Below are 26,768 nucleotides of genomic sequence, written 5' to 3'. Positions count from 1 at the left end.
TCCCATCTAGGCTTTATTTGATACCACCATTGTCCCAGGGAACATACTCCCAAGGATAATATTGCTCCCAACAGGGAAGCATGATCTGCTTTACCATGCAGGTTCTAGGAACTTGCAAAATAAGATCTGCCGGAATTGCTGGGCTGGGTAAGAGATAGGAGGTGGGGCAATAATGGATTCATTTGGGAGTAAGAGTGACATCTGGTTGATGACAGTTGTCACCTCCTGTTTCATAGACACAGACATACATACACAGACACACAGATACACAGACACACCCTTTTGCCCATAGTAGCAATCAAACCCGTTCAGGGCATGCCAGGCTTGGTTCCTCAAAGCATCTCCAACATGCCCCTGCCCATTCTCAGTTGTATTCCTTTGCTCAGGCTGTGCACCTGCCCTTTTCAGCCCAGCCAAGTGCTAAGCTATTCTTGATGTCCCACTCCACTATGCCCTTCCCTGTTCCATCCTTCACTGGTTTCTCTCTCTCCTGAAATCCTAGGGAAACGAATCATTCTCACTGACTCCACTTTGAGCCTCTTCCCCCTAGGGGCACTGAAATGGCCCTGCCATTCTTTGTACCAGGATGAGGGAGATCCTCAGAATGAGAGCAGGATTTTCTCCTTTCCTCCAAGAACCTCCTGATACTGGTCACTTCCACCCTTCTGGCCCTTCCACTCATATGTTAGCACCAAGGAGGTGGAGCAAGAATCCTGTCCTAGACACAGTGGGGAAAACGAGGACAAAGCACTTGCCTTAGAGGGAATTTAAATGTCCAGGGTGGTTTGGGAAATCAGGGCAGACATAACAGGTGGATGGTGCCTAAGAGCCCTGGATTTGGAGTCAAGAGGCCCTGGGTGAATTCCCAGTTCTGCTACTAAGTGACCTTGAACAAGCCACACCCTCTCTGGGCCTCACTGATCATCTCTAAGGACCATGTGAGATCTAAATGTTATAATACTATGCTATTTTATAGTGACAGGAAGGAGGGAACACTACCAGCGGGGTAATCCTAGAAGGCTGCCTGGAAGGGGTGTGCTTTGAGTGACACTTTGGAGAAGCACAGCAGGAACATGGTTCATTAGCAGGGGATGGATGATGTCTGGGGATTGCTCTTGACCTAATCTCCTCTGCTCCTCTGCCACCAGATCCTTACTCTTCAGGTTGGCATTCAAGGTCTTATTGGCCTTCCTCCTGACAGAGTACACAGCCTCTCACATCCCCTAGGGACACTCCGACCACCTGCTAGCCTGGGTCCTCTCCTTCCCCAAAAAGCAGATCCAAATTCATCCCCTCCAGGGAACCTTCTACTTCCTTCGTTCCTTTTCTCCATCTCCAGGACTTTGGGACACAACTATCAATATTAGCTCCTACTTGTTGGAATATTTCTTCCCAAGTGTCCAAAAGGGTATGAGATTGAGACTAAGGAGACCTAGTTCAAGTATAAGTCATTTCCCCTCTCTGGAACTTGGTTTCCATATCTGTAAAGTTTGGATAATAACATTTATAATACTATCTCACAGAGACTCAGTTTCCCTATCTGTTAAATTGGGACAATAATACTTGCAGTACTATCTCAGGGACTCAGTTTCCCTATCTGTTAAATTGGGATAATAATACTTGTACTACCTGACAGGATTGGTGTGAAAAAGCACTTTATAATTCTTATAGTAGCTTTAAAAACCCTACTTGACCGTAGTCTTGACCCATGATATGGACCCCAGCTCCTTCCCAGCCATTGGGAAGATCTGGGTTTATCCAGGCCCTCACATTCACATGAAGACCCTGATACTTGCTTGATTGGATCCTCATTTCTCTTCCTTTGTTGAGTGCCAATATGCCAGTGTCCCATGGCCTTGTCCCACCTCATCTCCCAGGGACAAGCAGGATCAAAGACTCCCCGGGAAGATGAATCCTGGGATGGGTTCATCTAGGCCTCTTCTCCAGGATAAAAAGATTCTACCCACTTTTCAGAGCTGGTGGGTCACTGTCAAGAGAGGTCTGTGCGGCTTCTGGGCCTTGTGGAGAGGGCATTCCTTCAAGTCTCCCCAGAGCTAGAATGGCCTGAAGGAAGATTCTTGGACTCACTGCTCTGAGTCTCATTTGGGGATAAGAAGGAAAAGAAATAAGACCATTTCAGGATTGGAGACAGGTGCCCCAGGAGCATCAAAGAACACAATTCCCAGTTCTTGAGCCTGGGCTTGGAACTGGGATACATTTGGCAGCATGGCTGCACAAATAACACACAGACACACATGGACTTGCCTCCTTCTCCCTTGGCAATCTGATTCACTTCTATGGCTCCAACCACCACTATGCAGGTGACTCTGAAATCTAAATCTAAATCTCTCTCTTTTGAGCTCTAAACTCACACCTTCAAAAGCTTCAACATGTCCAAAACCTATCTCACCTTTTTCTCAAACATGGCGTTGTTACTCTCTGTGGCACCACTGCTCACCCATTCTACCAAGGTTTGTAACTTCTGGCTAATCTTTGACTCTTTCCTCTCCCTCACCACTTATATCCAATCAATGGCTAACTCCTGTCAATGTCACCACATTCCCTCTTCCTACTTCTATCGCCACTACCCTAGGACTGGCTCTCAGTATCATCCACTTAACTGTTGCAATGGCCACCTTCACTTGTTGCCTCCTAGCTTATCCTTCACAACATTGCTACCACACTAATCTTCCCTATGCATTGATTTGTTAATGCTACTCCTTGGCTCAAATTTTTTTTCAATGGCTCTTTATTATCAACCTGTCAAATTCAAATGCCTTTGCTTGGCATTCATGTCCATTCACAGTCTCATGCTATTCTACTTTTCCAGCCTTATCTCATAAGGCTGCCCTCCTTATATACTGTGCCTCAGAGAAATTGGATTCCTCTCTACCCTTCGTCTACTCACACTGAGCCATCATACCTCCATGCCTTAGCTCAGGCTGCTGTTCTCTGAGCCTGAAATGCCTTCCTTTTCTTTCTTCACCTGTTGAAATTCTGCTCATTCTTTAACTATGTACTCAAATGTCATCTCCTAATAACCTTCTCCTGCCACCCCCCCACCATGATGACATTTCTCCTTGGAGTTCACATAATACTTGGTTTTATCATTATATTGCACAAAATATTTTAGTTATCTGTCTCTGTGTCTTATCCTGCTCCTCAAATGTGGATATGTATCTCCAGACAAGCACAGTACTCAGCATCTAGTAGGTGCTTAATGGATGCTGGTTGGATTGTACACAGTCATACTCACTCACTCCCTTAGTACCAGGAAACAGAGAGAAATGAGGATGGAGGGGTGGGCTATGCCTACCCCTCATACAGCAATCTTGCATTGGCAGATGAGAGGGTGGCCTATGAAGGAACCCATGTGTGACTAGAAACAAACCAGATCAGTCTTCTCTTACAGACCATAGTGTGTCTACTATGGTTGGGCTGGGAGATCATGAAGTCAAGATTAGGTGAAATGAAGGGATGGAAGAGGTTACAGTTTGGAGCTGGGGATAGGAGGCTGAAGCCAGATCAAGCCCTGGGGTTGACCGGAGATGGAATGGGGTGGGTGTTGGGGAGGGAAGCTCTCTGATATAGCAGAAATAGTAGGTAGGAACTGGGGGTAGATCCAGAGGGTAGATAAAGGGTATATAGGGCTCTCCGGTGTCCAGGGTGACTTCCTCCAGGAAAATCACAAATAGACTCATGTGAAGGGTAGAAAACAGAAGGCAGGGACAGAATTCCTGAGGAAATAGAGAGGGATGTAGCTCCAGCATAGAGGAGGTCATGTGTCAGGGTTTAATGTGGCATCTCTCTCAATAATATCATACACTGTCCCAGCCCCAGGGCACCAAACCCCCCACACAGCAGCAACACAGTTCCACTCTAAGGAATGGTCCTGAAGAGTCAGAACCCCATAAGGTAGTGAGAAGCTCAGGCCCTTCCTTGTTCCCAACCCAAACCAAGTCTGTGTTCTCTGGCCTCCCTGTAACTCGGAAGAGATAGACATATAGGCCAAACACTTCTCTCCCCTGTGGTCCCAGACATTCTTCATGAACATTCTGGAGCTTAGATGGGGCTACCTCCAATCCTAAAACATCTCCTTCGAGGCAGCACCCAACCCAGCTTCTTGGAAACCAGAGCCATGGAACCTGCTTACTTCTTTTTCAGCAAAAGGAGCCAGAGATGGCCAGAGGAATGCAAGAAATGCAGAACTCAACAGCCACAAAGATCTCTGGGCCAACCTTGTCAAATAATAAAAACTGTTAGGCTGGCAGCTCCCTCCTTGGAGGTTACCAAAATACTTAAGTTAATAGGTCTCTCCTGCAGCTAGGAGGTTCAACCCTTTGCTGTGCAAGGGACCACATCCTTCTGGGCCAAACAGCCTCAACAAGCTTCTAATGAGGGGGCTAGGGCTTCCTGTCCTAGCCACAGCCCAGGGGGATGCTTCTAGGTTACACGAATTGAGCAAACCTCGGGCAAATGGCCTTCTACAAGTAGTGAAGTAGAGGTCAATTCTAAGGGGAGGAATAAAAGCACATATGATTAGTGCTGGGCACCTTTGGAGCCATATATGCAAGAAATCAGGCTCCTGTGGACCTCAGGGCCAAGTACAGGGGGAAAAATCATCCTCTAGTCACTTTTAGTGCCACACATACAAGAAATCAGACTGGCTACCCTCAGGGCCAGGCACGTAGAAACCAGGCTCCAGCTGCTCTTGGGACTAGGCACAGAGAACAGAGCCGCCAGCGACAGGGAAACCACGTTGCTGGTGATTAAATATTTCTACAGAAGATATATCACTATCCTGAATATACTGTCTAGCAGACTGGAACGCTTCATCTACTGGTGAGTTACCTTAACTAATTAAATAGCATTTTGCGCTTTTAAATCCCTTTAGTGATTAAAAAAGTGCACTTATTTTCTATGAAACCTACAGGAGTCAAAGCTTCTGTTTCCAAGTGTTTCAGACCCTTGTGGGTCTCCAGCTGAGGCCTGGTCTGGCCTTCGAATTTTCTTGGGGGCCAAGTTTAACTTCCTGCAAGGAAGAGAGTCCCCCACCTGCTCTACCTGGTGGGCCTCAGAGCCCACTGTTAGTTAGTGCAGACGTTGGGTTGGTTCTATAAGAAAACCTGAGCTCTGGAACGTCTGGGAAGGACCTGAGGCAAATTCTGAGCAGGAGACACCAAAAACAACCTAGCCCCAAATGGGCACAGTGCAGCCCCTCAGCTGCGGCCCCTTGAGAACAGCTCTGCAATGGGGCCTCTTCATAACCTCCTCTGGGCTCCACGTGGCTGGGAGGGCACCTTCCTGGCCCTGACCAGGCCATCCAGAAAACAAAGTGTCTCGATCAGTGGCTGTCGAGGGGGAAGGTGGGCAGCTGGGCGGCAGGTGGTCTAGAGTCTCCTTGTACAGCTTCACAAGATGTCATCATAGTCAAGCAGTTTGGAATGCTGGCGCGTCTTCCAGAGACGATACAGCCGGAAATCAAAGTAAGTTTCAATCATCTGCTTGCCTAAGCAGAAGAGATATAAAGAGGTACAGTTAGCCTGGGAATACGGAGGGGTATACGTCTGAGAAATCTCTCCTACCTGCTCAGGAACCCACAGCCTTCACCCTGAAGGAGACAGAGAGTGGTAACTAAGAATTCTGATGTTAGAGGAAAATTCAGTTGAATGGGAATCAAGAGATTGGGTCAGTTCAAGAAGACCTCAAAACACATGGCCCCATCTGTTGGGGAACAGATAGATACCCAAGGTTTCTTCCCAGTGCGCCTGAGGACTGTCGTGAGCATCCTTGGTGAGAAGGATGTTGTGGATCTCCAGACAATCTACCCTAGTTGGGTACATTTGTACTGGGACAAGGGTGCTCCAGAGAGCCCCTCCCTCACTCCTCCAATGCATAGATTATAATGGACTTCTGACCCCTTCTAATCCCAAGGAGAGGCAGGAGTGGGATGGTGATGGCATTAGGGAAGGTGGGGGTGAGGGGTATCACAGTGACAGGACCCTGGAGGTGGTGACCCAGGAGTTGGGACACTTGCACCCGTGGTACAACATGGGGCTTGCAGAGAAAGTTGTGGGGATGGCAAGATAGAGGACTGCCAGAGGAAATAATCTGGCCCTTGGATGTGGGCACCCTGGAGAAAGTCTCAATTGTTCCATCCTAATTATTACTGTAGGTCTATCCTAGGTCTCTCTGAGCTTTGGAGCTGGTGAGATAGGGCAAGGAATGGAGTGGACAATGTTAGGAGAACCATGGATGGTACTAAAAAGGTGCCTTGAGAAGGGCTCCCACTTCATCCTCCAGGGCCAATGGGTTCTCTTGGTCTTAGGGAAACCTGTCAGCCTGGTCCCCTACATCCCTGCCCCCATAACTCCCCACCTGACCTTGCCCCACGCTAGGATCATTTGGGGCCTCACCTTGTGCTGACAACTCCAGAGGAGACTCAAAAGCCACCCTGTTGGGCATCATGAGCGTCTTGAGATTCTGAAACAGCTACAAGGGAGAGAAATGGGATCCTGAGTGTATTGCCTTGATTGTAGGATCCAGGAATATCTGCCAGACTGTCCCATTCCAGACTTAGGAGACAATCTCTTACTTGGTTTCTCCCTTGGCTCAGGGGGTTCCTGGATTGGGAAGGTCTTTAAGGTTGGGAGTAGGAGGTTCCTCATCTTTTCCCTATCAGGATTGCTTGGTTGGAAGATATCTCTAGGGTTGGGGGTCAGGGATCAGAGTTGTTGGTGGAGGGGAAAAACCTCACCTTCTCCCCATTGGGGTTCCCTAGGATGTAACAGCCCATGATGTGGATGACGTTTGGTTCAGGGTTCACCTTGCTCATCAGACGACTCAGGCGCTTCCAGAAGCTGCCACCAGGGAAAGAAAGCTTGTCTCTGGATCCAGGAGCCTGGGCTCCCAGCTCAGAGTTCTGGTCTCCCTCCACTTGCTAGGGGAGGGCCTTTGGGCACCAGCCACAGGGATGAGGGTAGTGTGGTTTACAAGAATCAAGAAGGGGTAAAGGGTGGGGTAAGGGATAGGGTGGGAGGGAGCCTGGGTTATACTCACTAGCCTATGTGAAAGGGTTTGTGGGGGGAATGTGAGAAAGGTAGGGTGGCTGAGCCACACTCACTGAATCATATCCTCTTCCTTTTCCACTTTGGCAAATGTGGCTACTTTGTTCTTGAGTAGGTAGAGGTGACCTGGGCCGCCCTGTAAGGGGCAGGGGCAGGAATGGAGGACACTGATGACAGTGATTTTAGAGCTCAAGACAAATTCCAGATCCTCCAAGGAATAGGACACCAACCTCCCATTCCAACTCAACTCACGCAGACATGCCTAGATACAAACACATAGCATCCCCCATACATACATGACCCAGGAGGGGTTCTCATACATGGGAATACAGATGAGCAGGGGCTCTAGGCGGGGTAGTTACCTGACAGAAGATCAGCATCTTCCAGATCTTGGCCCCTTTGTGGTAAATATTCAGCTTCTTCTCAATCTCCTCTGAGGAAGGAAAGAAATCCTCAGGCTTGACTTTCACCCAGCACCCTTCCCAAGGCCCATGTTCTCTTCTTACTTCCCACCTTCACGGGGAGGTCACATAGACTCCTTCTGCCTAGGCAGTATGGAGTAGGGACAGACTCTTGGACACTTGAAACCTCTTCTTAGGGAAGGGGCAAATATTGGACTCTAGGGTCCTCTCTCTTTGCTGGGGGCAGGGACAGGCTCTGGCCTCTAGGTCCCATCTTGGCTGGGGCAGGGGAGGGGAACACAGTCGTACCCAGGATGTCCTCAAAGGTTGCATGCTCATGGTCCTGGAGAGGAAGGAAAGAGTCAGAGTTAATCCTATTCCAATAAACATACTCTATTTAGTTGTCTGCATTTTTTCTTATCCTTTTGCTAGACTGTGAGTTCATTAAGGGCAGGGACCCTGTGTAATCCCATGCCCTGTATCTCCCCTGGCACACGATGCAGTGTCCTGTACACTATATTTCAATTCCTCAGAAGATCACTAGAAGGAACCTTAGAAATCATCTAATTATGGGATTACATCATGGATTCTTAGCTGTAAGGAACTTACCTTAGAGGCCATCTAGTCCTTGTTTTACAGATGAGGAACTGAGACCAAGAGAGGTTAAATGAGTTGCCTACCCAAGGTCACACAGGTAGTAAATAGCAGTCAGACTTCAAACCCAGGTCCTCTGACTCTAAATCCTATACCTTCTTCATTTCAAGGATCTGTGATTTCATCAGTGTACATGGTGCTGCTGGCTGGCAGAAGGCACCACCCTTGTGCACCTTAGTTGATGCTGTAATCGAACCACCTTGATAATGAAACTGTGAATTTATTTCCTCAAACAGCTGGCCTGAGGTTCATTGCAGGGCCAGTGTGGGAAGTCTTTCAGGCTCAGTAAAGCATGCCAGGGCTTGACCTCCATTGGCAGAGCCTCCATGACAGAGGGAGGCACAGAGTATGTTAGAGGAGAGTTATTCACAAAATAGGTGCTTATCCTCAACTTCTCACTCTCTCTCACCCCGTGGATTCAAGCAGTTGCCAGCTTGTCATTTCTACCTTCACCTGGTATCTCTCACATCTGCCCCACCTCCCCTTCTCCACTCACAAAGCTACCACTTTAGTTCAGGCCCTCATCATTCTTGGCTTAGATATTATTGCAATAGAAGAATTGAAAATTGAGGGGATGCCCATCAATTGGGGAATGGCTGAACAAGTTGTAGCATATGAATTAATGGAATACTATTGTGCTATAAGAAATGATGAGCAGGTATATTTCAGAAAAACCTGTGAAGATTTACATAAACTGATGCAGAGTGAAGTGAGCAGAACCAGAATACTGTACACAAGTAACAGCAATACCATACAATGATTGGCTGCAAATGACTTAGCTCTTCTTAGCAATACAATGACCCAAGACAATTCCAAAGCACTCATGATGAAAAATGCTATCTACATCCAGAGAAAGTACCAATTGAGTTTGAAAGCAGATCAAAGCACACTATTTTCACTTGATTTTTTTTTCTTTTGGTCTATTTCTTCTTCTTTCACAACATGACTAATATGGAAATATATTTTACATGATTGTGTATATATGTATGTATGCATGTATACATATACATTCACACAGGCATACACACACACACACGTGTGTGTGTATGTGTGTGTGTGTCCTATATCAAATCGCTTACCATCTTAGGGAGGGAAGAAGGGAGAAAATTTGGAATTAAAATTTTTTTAAATGAATGTTAAAAATTGTCTTTACATGTAATTTGAAAAAATAAAATGCTACTAGATTATTGCAACAGCTTCCTAATTGGTCTCCCTGCCTCAAGTTTCTTCCCACTCCAATCCATTTTACACACAGCTGCCAAAGTGATTTTCCTTAAATACAGATCAAATATAGACTTCTCAGTTTAGCTTTTCACAACCTGGCTCCAATTTATCTTTCCAGACTTGTTGGACGTTGCTCTCCCTCCTGCACGCTGTGATCTGGCCAGACTGGCCTCTCTCTTCTTTACTCACAGGACTTTGTGTCCGGAATGCACTCTCTCTTCACTCTCATCTCATAGGATCCCTCTCTTCCTTCAAAACTCAGCTCAAGCATCATCTTCTACAGGAAATCTTTCCTGATTTTCCAATTGCTCGTGTACTCCTTCCCAGACTGCCTTGTATTCAACTGCATCGTGTTTATTCTATTTATATTCATTCTGCATGTGTGTGTGTGTGCGCGCGTGTGTGTGTACTTTGTATCTCCTCTATTAGAAGGCGAGTTCCTTGAGAGTAAGGATTACTTTATTCTTTGTATCTCTAAAGCCTGGAACAGTGCCTGACACGTAGTAACTGCATAATGAATCAGTGTTTGTTAAGCTCGTTGAGGAAGCGAAGTGGTACTGTGGATAGAGTGTCAGGCTTGAAGTCATGAAGACCTGAGTGCAAATTTGGCCTTACGCCAGCTGTGTGACCTTGGGCAAGTCACCTCTGTCTGCCTCAGTATTCTCAGCTATAAAATGGGGATAATAATGGCAATTACCTTGCTGTAAGGATGACATTAAATTAGATAGTATGGGTAAAACTTGTAAAGCACAGCGTCTGCCACATGTTAGGCATTATGTAAATCCTGAAGATGAGGCCCAAGGACCCAAGTTCAAATTTTGATTCTTCTATTTTCCTGGGCAATATTTCACTCATGTGTAAAATGAGGGAGGCTAACCACAGCAGTAGTTCTTAGCCTGTGGTCCATGGACCATGGATAGATTTCAGAGGATCCATAAAAACTTGAATGAGGAAAAAATTATATTTTTACTTTTCTCTACCCTTTAACTGAAATTTAGGATTTCCTTCGATTACAAAGTTAAGGAAATCCCAACATGTATAATAATGATATTTATATAATACTATGTGTCATGTGCTGTACCATACACTATAGTACACTTTGCTTAACACTGTACAGTTATTATTATCTCACTTGATCCTTACAACAACCCTAAGAGGTAGGAGCTATTATTATCCTCATTTTGCGATGAGGAAACTGAGGTAGATAGAACCTAAGTGACTTGTCCGGGGTCACACAGCTAGTAAGTGTCTGAGGCTGGATTTGAACTCAGGTCTTCCCAACTCCAGGCCCAACACTCCATCCACTGCACCATCTAGCAACACGATTCTGTGAAGGGGTCTGCATGCTTCACTAGCCCTCCAGAGGGGTCCATTAATCAACAAAAGTGAAAAGCCATAGGACTAGGGGAGGTCTGATTTTGATTGAAATGAAAATTGAAATCCAGGCCAGCCTCTTCTTGAGCTGAGGTGCAGTGGAGTCAGCAACAACTCTGTGAAGCAGGGAGGGTATCAATTATCATCCTCATTTTAGAAATGAGGAAGCCAAGGAGAAGGTTTGCCTTCTGTGAACTTGGGGCAGAGGGAGCTGCACCAAAGCGATTTCCTCACCTCGTTATCTCATCACTGCTGTCCCACTTATTGGCTTGTGTTTTCCCCTGTCTGTCCCCGGGTGGCAGAAAGGGAGGTTGGGGAGTCAGTGATTAGAAAGGCAAGATGGCTGGAGAACCCCAAACCGACTGTGCAATCAGGGCAATCCGAGTTGTTCAGGCAGCCGAAACACTTTGATCAGGGCGGAAGACTGAAGATAGGGAAAATGCCATTGTCTGGGCAAGGGTCATGAGAGAGTTGGGCATGGGGGCTTAACTGTTTAGGAAAAAGGTTTCATTTACTCCCATGCTGAATTCTCACAGAGCCATAGAATCTCAGAGTCCCTTCCCATTATAATCTAAACCCTACACCATCTTTGATAAGTAGCCCTCTAGCCACCAAGGGGAGACTTTCAGTGAAGGGGAACCTAAAACCTCCTAAAGGAGCCCTAAGTAATTAGCTAATTTTCTTTACATTTAGATGACAACTGCCTCTCAGGGACTTCCCCCACTATTCCTAGTTCTATCCTCTGGGGCCAAGCAAAAACCAAATTGAATCTCTCCTTCTGAATGATGTCCATTCAGATACTGAAGACAACTGTTGCATCACCCACCTGTTTCCTGCTAGTCTTTTTTTTTGTCCTGTAAACTAAGCATCTCCATTCTTTTATCTCTGGAGTTCTTAACCTTTTTATGTCATGGAACCCTTAGTCTGGTGAAGCCTGCGAACCACTTTTCAGAACAGTTCTCAGAACAAACCTGTGACCTCCTTCTCAGAACAAGGCTTCCCACACTGACTGTGCAATGAACCAAATGGCTGCCCAGTAGGGGAAATACATTCAGAGAGTTTCATTATCATGGTGGTCCAATTACAGCAACTTTAAGAGACCATCAATTAAGGTGCAGAAAGGTGAAAGAATGTCTTTAAATATGAAAAAAAAATGTGTAGGATTACAAGGGAAACACATTATATTAAAATATAATTGTCAAAATTTTTTTAAAAGTTCACAGACCCCCTGGAAATCTATTGATAGCCACTAGATTAAGAACCCCTGCTTTTTAAATGACTCTCACATAGCATGGACCTTCACTACATTAATTTCCCACCTCAGATCTGCTACAACTTGTAAATGCCCTTCACAAAAGGCAGTGCTGGAATGTACTCTTATCATGCAAGTGTGATCTGCTCAGTGCAGAGTGCTAAAAGCCTGTCCTCTAATGGGTTCATCTCCTTCACTCTGGACACATGGTTCTCTTAATGCAGCCTGGGATAGCATCAGCCTTTTTGTGTGTGTGTGTGTGTGTGGGGGGGGGTGTATATCTATTATTGATTCATGTTGAGCTTTCAATCCACTAAAACTCAGATCTTTTTTCACGTGAACTGTTATCTAGCCCGACTTCCACTATCATAATATTTGTGCAATTTAAGTTTTAAACCAAGTATGGGACTTTACATTTATCCTTATAAATTTCATCTTACTAGATTTGGTTCATTGTTCTAGCCTGTAAGAATCTCATTGAATCCTGGTGTTGTCATCCAGTGCATTAGCCATCCATTTTGGCACTGATAAGCAGGCCATCTAGACCCTCACCCAAGGTGTTGATAAAAAATGTTGAACAACAGGAGGCCAAGGACAGCTCCCTAAATGTCCCTCTTTGTTGACACCAGTGCATTAATGACTGTGCTTTGGGTCTTGTCATTTAATCAGTTCCAAATTCGACTAATTATATTTCATCATGCCTTCCCATTTTATCCATAAGCATAAGAGACTTTGTCAAAAACCTTACTAGAAATCCAGGTATTCTACAGATACAGCATTTTCCTGATCTAACCAAATAACCCTGTAAAAAAAAAATGAAATAGTTCAGGAAAGTCTGTCTTGAGTAGGATACACCAGCTCGGTAATCACTCTTTGCCCTTCTAAATGCTCCAAACCATCCCTTTGATAACATATTCCAGAATATTGCTGGGAACTGACAGCAAGTTCACTATCCCACAGGCTGCAGATAACATCCTCTTTCTTTCTTTTGATAGCTGTGCCATTTGCCATGATGTTCCATGAAATCACACCTGCCAGTTCTTTCAGTACCATCAGGTAACATAATGTGAACATATTGAAGGCTGCTAGTTGCTCTCTGACTGTGTCCCTTATCTTGCACTTCAATTCTGTATTAACTACTTTGGTTCCATCCTTTTTTAGTTTTAATGTTGTTGGTACATAAAGCGGAAGCAAAAAAAAATCTGTTATCTGTTATCATCCACTTGGTGCATTAGTCCTGCTCCTTCATCGATATTCCTCTTGTTCCCATCTGAGTTAAAAAGCAACTTTGTTGTCCTTACTCTGCATTATTAGACACTTTAGGGAGCTTCATTCCAGCTTTAGCACTTCTGATGTTATTTTTATAGGATTCTGACACAGTTTTATTCTTTGCTACATGTCCTGGCCTCTATCGTTTACTGTCGTTGTTCAATCATTTTCAGTCCAACTCTTCATGACCCCATTTGGGGTTTTCTTGGCAGAGATACTGGAGGGGTTTGCCATTTCCTTTTGAGGAGGTGGAGACAAACAGAGTTAAGTGATTTGCCCAGCACCACAAAGCTAGTCAGTGTCTGAGACCAGATGTGAACTTAGGAAGACTCCAGGCCCGACCCTCTGTCCACTGTGCCATCTAGCTGCCCTTCTATCTTTGGTACGTTGTCTTTTAAAAATCTTAAGTTGGTGAATAAATTCCAAGTGTATCTATGTTAGACTCCATCTTGACCTCTTTTCTCTTTCTCCTCTCTTTACTGGTAATCTCATTAGCTCCCATGGATTCAGTTTTCACCTCTAGGTAGACAACTCCCCAATCTATCTACTCAATGCTAATGATCTATTTCCTGAACTTTAATCGAATGTAACCAACAGTAAGCATCTCTACCTGCACGTCTCATAGCATCTCAGACCCGAACGAGAGGCAACATGGTATACTGGGAAGAGCAATGGATTTGGAGTTGGAGCCCCTGAGTTCAAATCCCAGCTCTGCCACTGTGGCCTTAGGCAAGTCATCCCATCCCCTAGAGCTTCGGTTTCCACATCTGTTAAAATGAGGGAGGTTGGACTGGATGACCTCTAATGATGTAACTGAGCTGCACATTGAGGATGCCCATTATAGGAGACTTGTAGTATGACTCACTATGAGACCAGCTCATTAGAGCAAGGGCGTTTATAACCCTATGAACTCAACATGGGATTAGAGATTGAGAGCTGGAAGGCACCTCGGGGGTTGTCTAGTCCAGCTCCTTCATTTTACAGATGACATGTGCAAAATTAAATCCTCTCCAAAAAAAATTCTTCCTTGAGATTTTGCTGTTTCTGTTGATGGCACCCCATTCTTCAAGTCACCCAGGTTCACAAGCCTGGCGTGATCCTTGGCTTTTCTCTCTTCTCCATTCCCATATCCAATCCAGCCAGATGCTAAGTTTTATTGACCTTACCTCTACAACTTTTTTTTCATCCTTCCCTTGTACTCACACAGCCTCTACATTAGTTCAGGCCTTTGTTACCTCTAACTTAGACTATTTCAATAATCTTCTAATTGGTCTCCCTCCCTCCAGTTTCTTCCTCTCCAATTCATCCTGCACATACATATGCAGCTGCCAAATTGATCTTCCCTAAACAATAATCTAATCGTGTTATGCACTTCCCCATTCCACCGTCCAATCTTTGGTGGCTCCTTATTGTCTGTGGAACCAAAAAAAAAATCCTTACCTTGGCACTTTGGGCTGTGTACAATAGGGCTTCCATCTACCTTCTTAAATTTTGTGTCGTATTTCTTCCCTCCACAGATTCTCCATTTCTAGTCAAACTGGCCTGCTAGCTGTTCTTTCTACATGATATTCCATCTTTTTGCCTCTGTATCTCTGCACACATGATCCCTATGGCTGGAATGTACTCCTCCTCCTCATTTCCCCCTCATAGCGTCTCTAGTTTCTTTCAAAGCACAGGGCCGAACTGGGCTCAGATAAGCAGTTTCCTTTATCAGTTTCTTTACCTTTTGAAAAATTAAGTGATAATTATGACAAATCAAATTTATCAGCTTTTCTGCCTCTGAAGGAGAGGAAGCTTTGACAGATGTCCATGTAGTTGGAGTTTCCTATTGTTGCTTTACCATGCCGGATTTGTGATCTGTTTCCTGATTTCATCTACTTCCTTCTTCTTTCCAGGCGGTCTGTAGTATACTCCTGTGACAGTATCATTTCTGTTTCCCCCTCTGATGATCCTTATCTGAGTGCTTTCCATCATGCTTCTCCCTCCCTGCTCACCCTTCCACGTGAGCTATGGGTTAGTGGATAGAGCATTGTATTTGGATTGAGGAAGACCCCAATTTGAATACTGCCTGAGACAAATATTAGCTTCATAACCCTGGGGGAATCACTTCATGTCTCCTGGACTCAGTTCTTTCCTCTATAAAATGGAGATTGTAACAGAAATAGCCTCACAGGGTTGTTGTGAGGATCAGCTGAGACAATTTTTGTAAAGCATTTTACAAACTTTTGATGTTAGCTGTCATGATTTTGTTTTCCTCTTTTCCCATGGGGTCTAGATAGACACAGTCCTGGGTCAAGTCATTATCCTATAATTATTTTACCTTTTGAAAAATGAAATTATCATTGTGACAAATCAAATATATCAGCTTTTCTGCCCCTGGATGAGAGAAAGCTCGATGTTTTATGGGTTAGGGCACAGGTGAATAGAATAACTATTTTTTTTTTCGGTCGTTGAAAATGAGACTATTTTGATAGAAGCTCATCCTTTGCAAGCTCACTGAAAGCATCTTTGATATAACTCTAGTAGCAAACAGGACAGTAGGGATGATATGTGCCTTATCTGGTTCTCACATGATTTTGATTTCCTTAGCCAGGTCTATGTTTTGAAATCTTTTTTGTTTCTTGTAGCTTGGAGATTATGAATTTGGGATGGTGGCATCTAACAAAAACATTTTTAAATGAATCAGTGTTATGTTTAGGTTATTATAGGTAACAGTTTGATCTGTGAGTTTACTGGCTCAATTCTCTAAGATATTTTGAGGTATGGAAGTTTGGTGTCTGTTGAGCCATGAAAGATGTGCTTCTGCCACCAGGTGATGACTTGCCAGGGCTTCGATAACATGCTAAATATTTACGGTTTGCAGTGCTGTGCCACACCATCTCCATCATTTCCCTGGCCAATCTACATTGGTCATTAGGTCTGGGCTCCTTGAGGATGTCTCGTTTGTAGTTTCTGGTTACAATTACTTGGCCCTGAATTGCCATCCTAATTCCTTCAGTTTTCACAAGCCTAAATGGCTCAAGCCATCTGTCCAATGCTTCAACTGAGCTCATGCAGATGTTGCCCACGGAGGGCCTGTTAATTCTACTCTACGATTTTCGGCATTCTGTAGTCTCTGTCTGGAAGTAGGCCACCTTTTGCTACATTAGACGAATTGAATGGTGTTAACTTGTTATTGCCTTTATTCTTGCTCATAGAAGTGATGTCTGATTATTTCTCAAGTATTTCGGTAGGTTTTTAATCTGTTTGTCATGTGCTTCTTATTATTATTTTGTTCCTTTTGAACAAAGTATGCTTTTCCATAGGCATATTCCATCCATCTCTCTCATCCCATCAGGTCTCATTCTTCACTATGAAGATGCATCTGTCTCGTTTTGTGTGCCGGTATCTGCAGCTATGCGTTCTGTTGCTAGTTTTCTTCTTGGATATTGTGTACTTTCTACTGGCATTTTTCTATCTCCCTTATACCTGCTCTTCTCTGTGGTAGCTGGCTTGGTACGTATGAGAAGTTTTCTCCTTCTCCCTCCATTTCTAATTCTGCGCTTAGCTCTGTGCCTGGCACAGAGTAGGCACTTAATAAATATTTATTGGCTGACTTACTGATGGTTCAAATTTGTAGACTTCAGGCAAATATATGTGTGTGTATATATATATATATATATATATATATACATATATATATATATATACACACACACTATACACACACACACACACACACACATACACACACACCAGCCCTCTTTAGGTACACTCAATTCCTGGCCAAGAATTTGTCATTCTTGTGTTTTTAAGCCATGGCCTAAAATCCAAATCCCATTTTCAGACACCATGTTAACTAGATGTTCACTTTCTAAACCCATCTTTTTCTTCTGAAGTCCCTATGCTTTTACCCTCAGAGTCTTTAATTTTTTGCCAAAGTTCTCAGCAATGATGAGGTAGAGTGCTGGTTTTGAAGACTTGGATTTGAATTATAGTTCTTCCATTTATGACTTGTGAGACCTTGGACAAGTCATTTAATTTATCTGGGCCTTAATTTCCTCACTTGCAAAATGAAGGGATTGGACTATATGAGTTATAAGGTCTCCTTCTAGCTCTGAAGCTATGATCTGGAGACTAATATGGCCAATTTTTTAAAATATAAAAGCTATCTCTCAGAAAAGATGATTTATTCCAATATGAGTCACCAGGGGAGGGGCTGGGGTTAGTCTCACTGGTTAGGATTCTTCAGTTTTGACAAAGTTGGGTGGTCTCTCTGTCTTGTCTCAGATACCCCCAGAGACCCCTAGTCAGTTCAGATTGACAAATCCTTTCCCTTGGTGGATTATCTCTGAATTTGTATATTATCTTTTCTGTTGTGAATAAACCCTAGGAAATGTATTTTGTGGTCTGAAGATAGAGGAGAGAGGTGGAGGTGGTTGCTGAAACTAGGATTCAAGATACAGTAGCAGCAGGAAAGGTGGATATTAATTAAAGATATAGGCTGCCGGGTCTGTAAGCCCAGGAAGTCAGACAGATTTAGGTGGCAGGAGGCTTGGGGCCTCAAGTTAGGGGTCAGGGGTCAAAGACATTTAGAGGCTTGTGAAAGCAGTGAGGTAGGAGGCAAACGTCTCCTGGTTTGCCTTCAAGAAGGAAATGGGATCCCTGGATATCCATCCCATAACCGGGATGTAGTTAATGCACACCTAAGGCTCAGGGATGAATCCTTAAAAACAGAAAGTCCGAGGGTGGATACTTCAGGATCCAGGGCTATCTCTGTCTCTTACAATGCACACATATATGTGCCCCTATCTTTAGCCAAATGGAAAACAGGGATAAAAAGCCAAGAATGTCAGAGAAATACAAGCAAACAAAATTTTTTCAATGTCTTCCAAATATAACACAGTGAGTATTTTTTTTCCCCACGGAGATGAGGATTATGCTGAAGGATTATGGGTAGGAAGCAATACTGTGGGGAGCAGGGAGTAAGTACTCACATAGAGGATGGGGATGATGGATGGGTCATCCCTGCGGATGATGGTTGGGATATACTCAGCCTTGGGAACCTTGGAAGATATGAGCTGAGGAGCAAGAGAAGAATAGTTGGAGTGAGCCAGCCTCAGAGGAGAGGTATGCCCCATGGAAATAAGCAGGGTTCTATCACCAGATCACCACCTCCCGCCCCCTCCACTGCTCCTTTGGCAACTGGGTCGGAGAGATCACAAACTGGGCAACAGCACTTCTTCTGTGGAGGTTGGTCCAGACAATACATCCCCCCCCCCACTCCCGCCCCAGGTGTGGGGCATTAGTTCTAAGTCCCAGGGAATTGCTAGGGCCTCACCATGACCTTGGGTGGGATGAAGTCCTCAAAATCACATGCCACAGCTTCCTGTTCTTTCTCAGTCTCCCAGTCCAGGTCTTCAAGGTCCTCATCCAGAGTGCAGCAGGAGTTCTGGAGGTCATGGCCTTGAGGGGAAAAGGACATGGTCAAACCAGTCCAGAGATGCTAGCCTTCCTGCAGATAGGAGTGGGGGGTGAGGTCCGTCCCCAAACTGGGTTGGGAGGAGTGTTAGAAACAATGACGATGACCTGAATTTGGGCTTGTATCCAACACTTGCTTCACTTATCACCTTCCCTCCCCCAACAAGGGGCAACTGAAAGGGGGGCAGGTATGTCTTCATTCTACAGAGGCAACATTCTATAGAATTCTTAGAGATTATCTTGACAAACTTTTTGCATGGAGAGACAGGCCCAGGGGGGAAGTCATTTACCCAACATCACAAAATCAGTCATTGGCAAAATGGGGCCTAGAGCCTAGCCTTCCCACTCCTAGGTTCCTTCCCCACTGTAACACACTGTTTTGTTGTATGCCCCATGTGTGTCTAATGCATCCCCTAGTCCCATGCTTGATGTGTGCCCATAGCTTCAAGGCCTGTCTGCTTGGGTTAGCCCCTTTTCAGTGTTGGGCAACCCTGCAGCCTGAAGACCCCCAATGGCTGGGGGAAGCAGCATTGGCATGAGATGATGGTGAATTTCCTAGCCCCAGCCCCCGCATAGCAGCCCCACCCAACCCAGCAGTGGCTTAGCCCCTGCCCAGCTCAGCTTGGCCATCCCCCTGCTCAGGGGAAGTATACCCCCATTGTTGCTTAGTGGGGGTGGGTATGAGGGCCGGGAGCAAAGGGCCTTGTGGACAGAGTATGCCTGCTGCTTTTCAGGCTAAGGGCTCCCCAGCTGGTATGGGACCTGGAGCCGGCCCTGAAGGCACAAGGCAAAGATTTTTCTTTGACTTCTTCCAGGGCAAGGATGGGCAGGTGGAAGGTAAAAGATAGGATTCCCAGCAGTTAAGGAAGGAGGGACTGGAAAGAGATGTCCCAGCAGTTCTGCACTAGGCATGGGAAGGTCCAGGCTGGTTTTCTGTTTCTGCTGCTCAGTCTTGTCCCTTTGCCCTCTTTCTGTCTTTCCTCCTTTTCCCTTCCCTTTGTCACTTTGTCCTTCTTGCTCGGTCTCTCTTCCTTGCTCTGTCTCTCTCTGTCTTTGCTTTTCTCCCCCTCACACTTTTCTCTTTCAGTCTCTTTCCCTCTTTCTCCACCCATGTACTTTTGAATGAGGGAGAGTGGGCAGGCCTGGCCTGATGGTTGCTGTCTGTCCTGTCAGGGGTCTAGCGCCTGGAACCTACTGTCTCGGGAGTCGTGGAAGGAGTCGGTTTTGATGGGGGTGGGGTCGCTCCAGGACCGGCTGAAGCTCCGCTCTCGACGCTCAGCAAAGGCTGCAGTGGAAGCAAAATGGGGGAATTAGCAGGAGCTGGAGCGGAGGTCCAGACTGTAGGCAGTGCACTTGACTTTGGGCAGTGTCTGGGTAAAAGGCATGGCCCCCAGGGTGCCTGACTTCCTCCCTTGGCCTGGCCAGGGTTCTCTAGGTCCCAGAGTCACACTTAGAAGTGCCTGGGGCCACTGTCTTGATTTCTGGGTTCCAATGGTCTCAGCTGCTGAGACCTCTGCACTTCATTAAGGCAGCTTTGAAATCTTGGGATGTGTCTGTTCCTGGGGATCCAGGGTGGGGTAAGAGCAGAGAAATTGCTAACAGCCTTAGAAGCAGCTTGGTCTCAGAGGGTTGAGCTATCTAGTTAAGTCTTTGTTTTCCCTTGGCCTTTTCTTGGTTCCCTGTGTTTCTTCTCCAGGGTCAGTCCTAAGGGCCTGAGCCCTATGTGCCCATGGGCCAGGGGGTGGCACTCACTGCCTGGCTAGTCTTTTCTGCAAGCAGCATGCAAAGCATGGATACCCAGGCAAGCCAGGCTTCATTAGCAGATGGCAGTGGCCTCCCCGCCCAACCAGTGGTTGTCTGTCTAGGGTGTTGCGGGGGGAGGCTAACCTCCGTCTTAGGAACGCCACCCCCAGTGGCCCCCTCTCCCGGCCTTACTTTGGGCTTTCACACGCCGGCTGCCCACCATTCGCAGATGCTTCCGGAAGTTCCTGGCAGGAGGAGAAGCAGAAACCAGGGGCCATAAGGGTGGAAGTTCAGAGATAGGGGTTTTGGAACAACAGGGGCCGGGGTGGGGGGTGGGTTTGAGGTTTGCCCAAACTCCGTGGCCTGACTGAAGCCATCTGTCCATTTATCATCCATCCATTTGTCTGCCTGTCCAATCCATCGGTTTATCTATCCATCAAACATTTCTAGGAGCCCAGGGGAGGAAGACGAGGGGAGCCATGACGTAGGATGGCGGGGGAGGGGGGCACAACTAGCCAAAGCATGTTGAACCACAGAGCAGATGATAGGTGACACCGCACACGTAGTCTAATATCAAACTCATCTTCTTTCTTCCCAAACTCCCCCTTCTGATTTTCCCATTCCTGTTAGTGGTCCCCAATCCATCTCTAATTCCGCCTCCCCATTGCCCTGGCTTAACACCCAAGTGTCATCTTAGAGTCCTCCTTTCTCTATCACGTCCATCCATTTGCCAAGCACTCTAGATTCTTCCATTACAGTATCTCCCTCATGGCCATCTAGGCCTTCATCCATAATTGTTTCTAACCTCTACCCTCTCCACTCCATCTTATGTCACTTCAGAATAATTTTTCTAATGCCTCCTCCATACATTACTTCCTCGCTTAAAATCTTTAGTGGCTGCACGTTATTCACAGGATCAGTACAGAGTCCTTGCCCCAGAATTCCAGGCTCTCCACAAGGTAGATGGTCACTCGAAGTTGTCATGCCCAGCTTAATCTCATTGACTCTTGAACAAGCCAACTCCTGGCTCCCCCTCCCTCGGTCTGGCATCCCACAATGTCCTCCTTTTTCCCTTCTGTGAATTCCGACCCTAATTCTTCTTCAGGTTAAGGGTGAGTTTCACATCTTCTAGAGAGCTGGCTTCTACTTCTCCTACATCCTGTAGGGACTATGTCCCTTACCTGACCCTTTCCCTAATTCTGTATGAAAACTTTTACGTGTTCTGAGCTCCCAAGGACAGGACTGGGTAAGCTTAGATAAAGTGTCACTGACAAATGACTAAGCAGAGACGATTCTAGGGACCCAGAAATAAGACAGCAGGGGATGGGGTATTTGGAGATCCCATGTCTATGAGCACATTATCTGGCCTGGGACTGGGCTGCTCCCCAGGCTGGGCAGTGGAGATGGCCAGAGCTTCTCAGAAGGAAGGCTCAGGGTTGCTCATGTGCTTCTCGGGGTGGGGGTAGAGCAGGAGAAATCGTGTTCAGACACAGGCCCTCATCTAGGGCATCTGGAATCCACTAAGGGGGAGAAGTCCACAGATAACCAACAGGTCAGCCCCACTCCTGACCTTCCTCTAAAACTCTTTATACTTTCTTACACCTGTAGCCACAGGGTCAAGAACTTAGGCCATAGCTCAGATTTCTAGGGCCCAGCTATCAGGGTACTAGTCCCTAAGGCACTACTTCTCCAGAGACCTCCAATCCTTCCCTGCTCTGCTATGGCCCTCTACTTGGGAAGCTCGGGCTCCCAGTTGCCTTCACATTACCCTATAGACCACAATAGCCCATGAATGCATAACCAAGGAATGGCAAACCATTTGGCTACACCAGGCTCAAGTCCATGTTGGGGCTTTCATTCCCCTAGTCATCTGGGGCCACAAAGGCAGCAATCCTGGCCAGTTATGTTTAGACTTCCTGAATTTTAAGGAGGTGTTAGGGTCTGTTTTCCCACTAACTGCTCCCTAGAAGTGGTTCTACCTAGGAAGTGTCTGTCCAGCCAAGATCCTGGGTTTCGGGAGGGTGGTTTTATGGAAATATTGATAGGAGGTCCTTGGCAGTCCTTACTCTCTAGTTCTTTGCATAGTTAACTGGGTCTCATAGTCTCCCTGTGGTCACAGGGTTAGTGCCTGTTAGCAACTGACAGCTTTCTGCCCCTCCCTCCAGGCTGTATTATTGACCAGTATCCTGAATCTTTGTAAAGTGCTGTTGTGGGCTTTTTGGCCAACCATCCCACCAAGGAGCTCCCAAGGTAGAGCATGACCAAAGGGGACTTTGTAACCAGCCCCCATCCTCCCCACTCTATTAGGCCTGCCTGTCTCCCTCACGACCACAGCACAGACAGGAGACAAGACTCTGGACAGGGGTGAACACCATGGGCTGGCTGTGGTTGCCAGGCCCTACCTCTGGATTACGGCTGCGGAATCATTCTCTCGTTTCCGGCGCTTCCTCTCAGCGTAGCCCCTGAACACCCTGAGAAACCACGGCATGTCATTAACCCCCAGGGTTGCCCAGCACACGGGACAGCACACAGACGGAGGCACGTGTTCCCAGCAAAGTGGACAATGAGAGGTAGAGGGGACCAGCGTAAGCCAGAGCAAGGGCGAGGGATTGTCTGCACAGCACTTGTGGGAGCGACTGGGGACTCAGGAAGAGCAGAAAAAGGGGGCTCCCAGCTCCTCCTGCCTCTGAGCCTGCCTGGAAGAGGGGGGCATTCCCTCCATCGAGCTGTCTCTCCATCCCCCAGCAGGGCCTTGGTGCTGTGTGGGGGGGACTCTTGGTCCCTTCCACCACACCTCCCCTTTAGGTCCCACAGCCCAGCCCCTGAACTCTGCTGAAGACAGCCTGGTCAGCCCAAGCTGTGGGAAGGCGAATGGGGGAGTCTGAAAGGGGTTTCCCCAGGAACACACTGAACCACCAGGAGGCATCAGAGACGCTTACAGACACACAGAGGGGGACATATCTACTTACGAGATGCTAGAGCCACAGGAAGGCAGGAAAGGAGAGAGGAAAGAGAAGAAAAGAGAGTTAGGGATGCTTAGTTCCAACAGTGGCACCCCCCCGCTTGAGCCCGATCCTCCACTTCTCCTCCAGAGCAAAGACCCTTCACTTGAAACAGCAAAGCCCCCCACATCCTAGAAAAGGCTGGGTGTGGACTATGAAATGGTGGGAGGGATGGTAGGGAGAAAGGCAATCCCCAGTTACTTTGGGGTACCTGAGTTCTAGGATTCTGCCCTCAGGGAAAGCCGAGGGGGAGGGGTCACAAGGGCATGGTAACCATTCATGTTCAGGTATCTGTCAGGAATTGGCCCACGTACAGGGAATGGTCTAGACTCTAGATGGTGGTGGCCATGTTGACATTTCTGTTTCAAGGCTCAGGTGCTTTCATTCAGCCACTTGGTTTCCTTCCCTCAAAGCAGCCTCTCCCTCCTCAAATATTTCTAGAGCACTTTGTCTGGATAGCTCATATGCCTCCATCATTCCTCTTGTATGACGTTTGTCTGTGCACATGTAATAGACTGCTCCCCTTCCCTCTCCCAGTACAATGCCCTTTTAAAAAATTTAATTTATTTTTAGTTTTCAACATTGACTGCCGCAAGATGAGCTCCAAATTTCTCCCCATCTCTCCCCTCTCCCCACCCTAAAACAGTGCCTTCTTTGAGGGTAAGAGTTGTGTTATTTTTGTCATTTTATTCCTAGTGTCTAGCATACAGTAGGTGCTTTAAACATATTTGTTAAATTAAATTGCTAAACCCCTCTTTGTCTCCACTCCCTATACCCTTGCCACTTGGTGGCATTTTTAAAAGGGTACAGCATCTTAGGGCCCTGGTGGTCCAAAAGCTAACCCTCAGTTGACTATGGAGTACCAGTGGCCCTTGAAAAGGCAAGATTAGTTCTTAGAGGTACAGATCCTGCGGGTGATGCTTTCTACATAAGCTCATTGTGGGCCCTATGGTTATTTGGGGATAGGAGGACCTCGAGGCCATAGGGTCAGTACTCGTGTAGATAGACTAAATGGAGCTGACCTTTGGTCTGGAAAAAAGACGGTAAAGGAGAGATCGGTGTGCCTCAATTTAAGCCAATTCCATGTCAGAAAAAATGTGAAGTTAGACCAAAGATAAATTAGGGAGCGATGATTAACAAGAACCCAAATGAATTCTCTGCAAGATATTTTACACATCAAATTTGCTCCAATGAGTTTAAGGTGGTATTTGATTTATAAAAATTCAACTAACAAACAGGTTTTTCTGAAACTATTTGTTGCCTATTAACAAGGGGATCGAGGGCTTTCATAATTCCCACCAGCAAAGGAATATTTTGTGGGTTGCTTCAGAGGGCAGTGAGCTCCTCACTAGATGTTTGAAGAAAGAGGCCTCCTGTCATGGGGATTATAGAAGTAACACCTGCCCAAGCCTGGAGGTTTGAATTAGATAATCTTTGAGCTCCCTCCCAGCTCTGTGAACCTGACTGGGGTTCGGGGCTCAGAGGTGAGATGTCAAGCACATTCTGGGATGCTTGGAAGTTGGAGAAGGTCTCTAAAAGAGGGGGGAAGGAAAGAAACACTGGACCGGGGCTGGCACAGTTATGCCCATGTAGATGCACAGATACATGACACACACAGACACATGTTTACAGACAGGTAACACAAATACATGTACACAGATATACAGACAAGTGTAGACATATCTCAACAAGCAGGCACAAACACTTAACAGCTATGTACACAAGTATGTTCAGATGCATGGTCATAAACACAAATAAATACACGGACAAACCCACAAGAAAACTACAATCAGACACATGCAGACCAATATGTAGTCAAATATAAACATGGACACACACACACACACAGATGAGCGCAGATCCATGCAGCCAAATGCCCAGAGGCACCAACAGAAGCAGGATACACAGGCACCTGTAGTCAGACATACATAGTCAAATAAACACAGATTACACAGACATGCAATTGTATATACACGTATATGTGCAGGCAGGGATGAAGTCAGATACGTTTAGGCAGAAACGGAGTCAAATGCATACAGGTAAATATGCAATCTGGCAGACACCCAGACAAAACCAGACAAACCATGTAGACATACATATATTCATACAATAGGAAAGCTAGGCAAAGCCATATATAAAGACTGATCTCCACTTTAGCCCCCATACCCCAACACACACACACACACACACACACACACACACAGTCACATACACAGATGAAAGGCGTTGATTTCTATGAACTTTGAGAGGGCTCTATGGTTCAGATTAAATTCGACTGATTTCTTAGTGGGAGGAAAGAAACCTTGTGTCCTTTGTTTGGGGGAGGAGAAGGCAGAGAGAGAGAGTCGGTCATTAAGTGGGAATGTAGACAGAGAAGGAGTCTCTGAAGGAAGAACAGGCCAATGAGCTCAATCAGATCTAGGCTGCGCATCTCTATCCAATCTCTGGAGAAGATGACTATTCCCATCCGGAGCCATGAGCTACCTTGGCCCAGGGGTAAGAGAATCTGGATGACCCATATGGATTCAGAGAAGTCCAAGGATGAGCTCAAGAAATTTATCCCCAATCTCTGCTTACTCTCCCAACCCTCCTGGTGGGGAGGGGCACATTTCTTTTGCACATACATCTCTCCCCACTGCTCAGTTTTCAAATTATCCTAGAGAATAAATTCCAGAAAACATCCTTCAGTGGAGTGTGTATGGCAGGATGTGGGTAGCAGGAGGGAAAGAAGGAAGTGGTTGCTAAGGCTGAGGCAGAAGGGGTGGGGATTAGGGATCCCTCCACAGCATCTTGCATTTGACCCCTGCTCTTGGTTCCTACAGCTCACCACCTTAGCTTAGACCTCTTGTCTGGAGTGTTGTGACAGTCTCTTGATTGCTTCCCCTGCCTCAAATCTCTCCTCAATCCAGTCCATCCTACTCACTGCTGCCAAAGTGATTTTTCTTAACACAGATCTAATGATGTCTCTCTAATGATGTGGCTCCCTGTTGCCTCTTGGATCCAATAGAAATTCCTGCTTAGAGTAAATCTTGCTCTTATCGGATTTGACCTGAGGAGGGAATACCATACACACTCAATTGGGTATCTTACCCCACAGGAAAGAAGGAGGAAGAAGATAAAAAAGGGGGGACGATAGAAGGGAGGGCAGACAGGAGGAGGAGGTAATCAAAAATAAACACTTTCAAAAAGGGACAGGGTCAAGGGAGAAAATTGGATAAAGGGGGATAGGTTAGGAAGGAGCAAAACATAGTTAATCTTTCACAACATGAGTATAGTGGAAGGGTTTTACATAATGATATGCATGTGGCCTATGTTGAATTGC

General features: G+C 46.1%; 1 protein-coding gene across 2 annotated transcripts in view; it reads right to left on the bottom strand.

Annotated features, from left to right (window-relative positions):
- Positions 1-26,768, bottom strand: part of NSMF (NMDA receptor synaptonuclear signaling and neuronal migration factor) — a 37,693-nt gene continuing 10,925 nt past the window's right edge. The window contains exons 5-16 of one of the 2 annotated variants that reach the window (XM_036750392.1): positions 23,414-23,419; positions 22,847-22,915; positions 20,637-20,689; positions 19,897-19,986; positions 18,562-18,686; positions 18,218-18,301; positions 7,778-7,811; positions 7,430-7,500; positions 7,124-7,203; positions 6,758-6,860; positions 6,417-6,492; positions 1-5,509 (exon numbers count right to left, since the gene is read on the bottom strand). In XM_036750392.1, the coding sequence (XP_036606287.1) occupies positions 5,412-5,509; positions 6,417-6,492; positions 6,758-6,860; positions 7,124-7,203; positions 7,430-7,500; positions 7,778-7,811; positions 18,218-18,301; positions 18,562-18,686; positions 19,897-19,986; positions 20,637-20,689; positions 22,847-22,915; positions 23,414-23,419 (889 nt within the window). In that variant the 3' untranslated portion in view covers positions 1-5,411. The remainder of the gene's footprint in view (positions 5,510-6,416; positions 6,493-6,757; positions 6,861-7,123; positions 7,204-7,429; positions 7,501-7,777; positions 7,812-18,217; positions 18,302-18,561; positions 18,687-19,896; positions 19,987-20,636; positions 20,690-22,846; positions 22,916-23,413; positions 23,420-26,768) is intronic. The other variant, XM_036750393.1, reaches the window with a different exon arrangement.

Source organism: Trichosurus vulpecula, chromosome 3 (assembly GCF_011100635.1).
Source record: "Trichosurus vulpecula isolate mTriVul1 chromosome 3, mTriVul1.pri, whole genome shotgun sequence".
Taxonomy (NCBI): Eukaryota; Metazoa; Chordata; class Mammalia; order Diprotodontia; family Phalangeridae; genus Trichosurus; species Trichosurus vulpecula.
The sequence above is the reverse complement of the archived record's forward strand: the minus strand, read 5'-3'. Positions and strand labels throughout refer to the sequence as shown.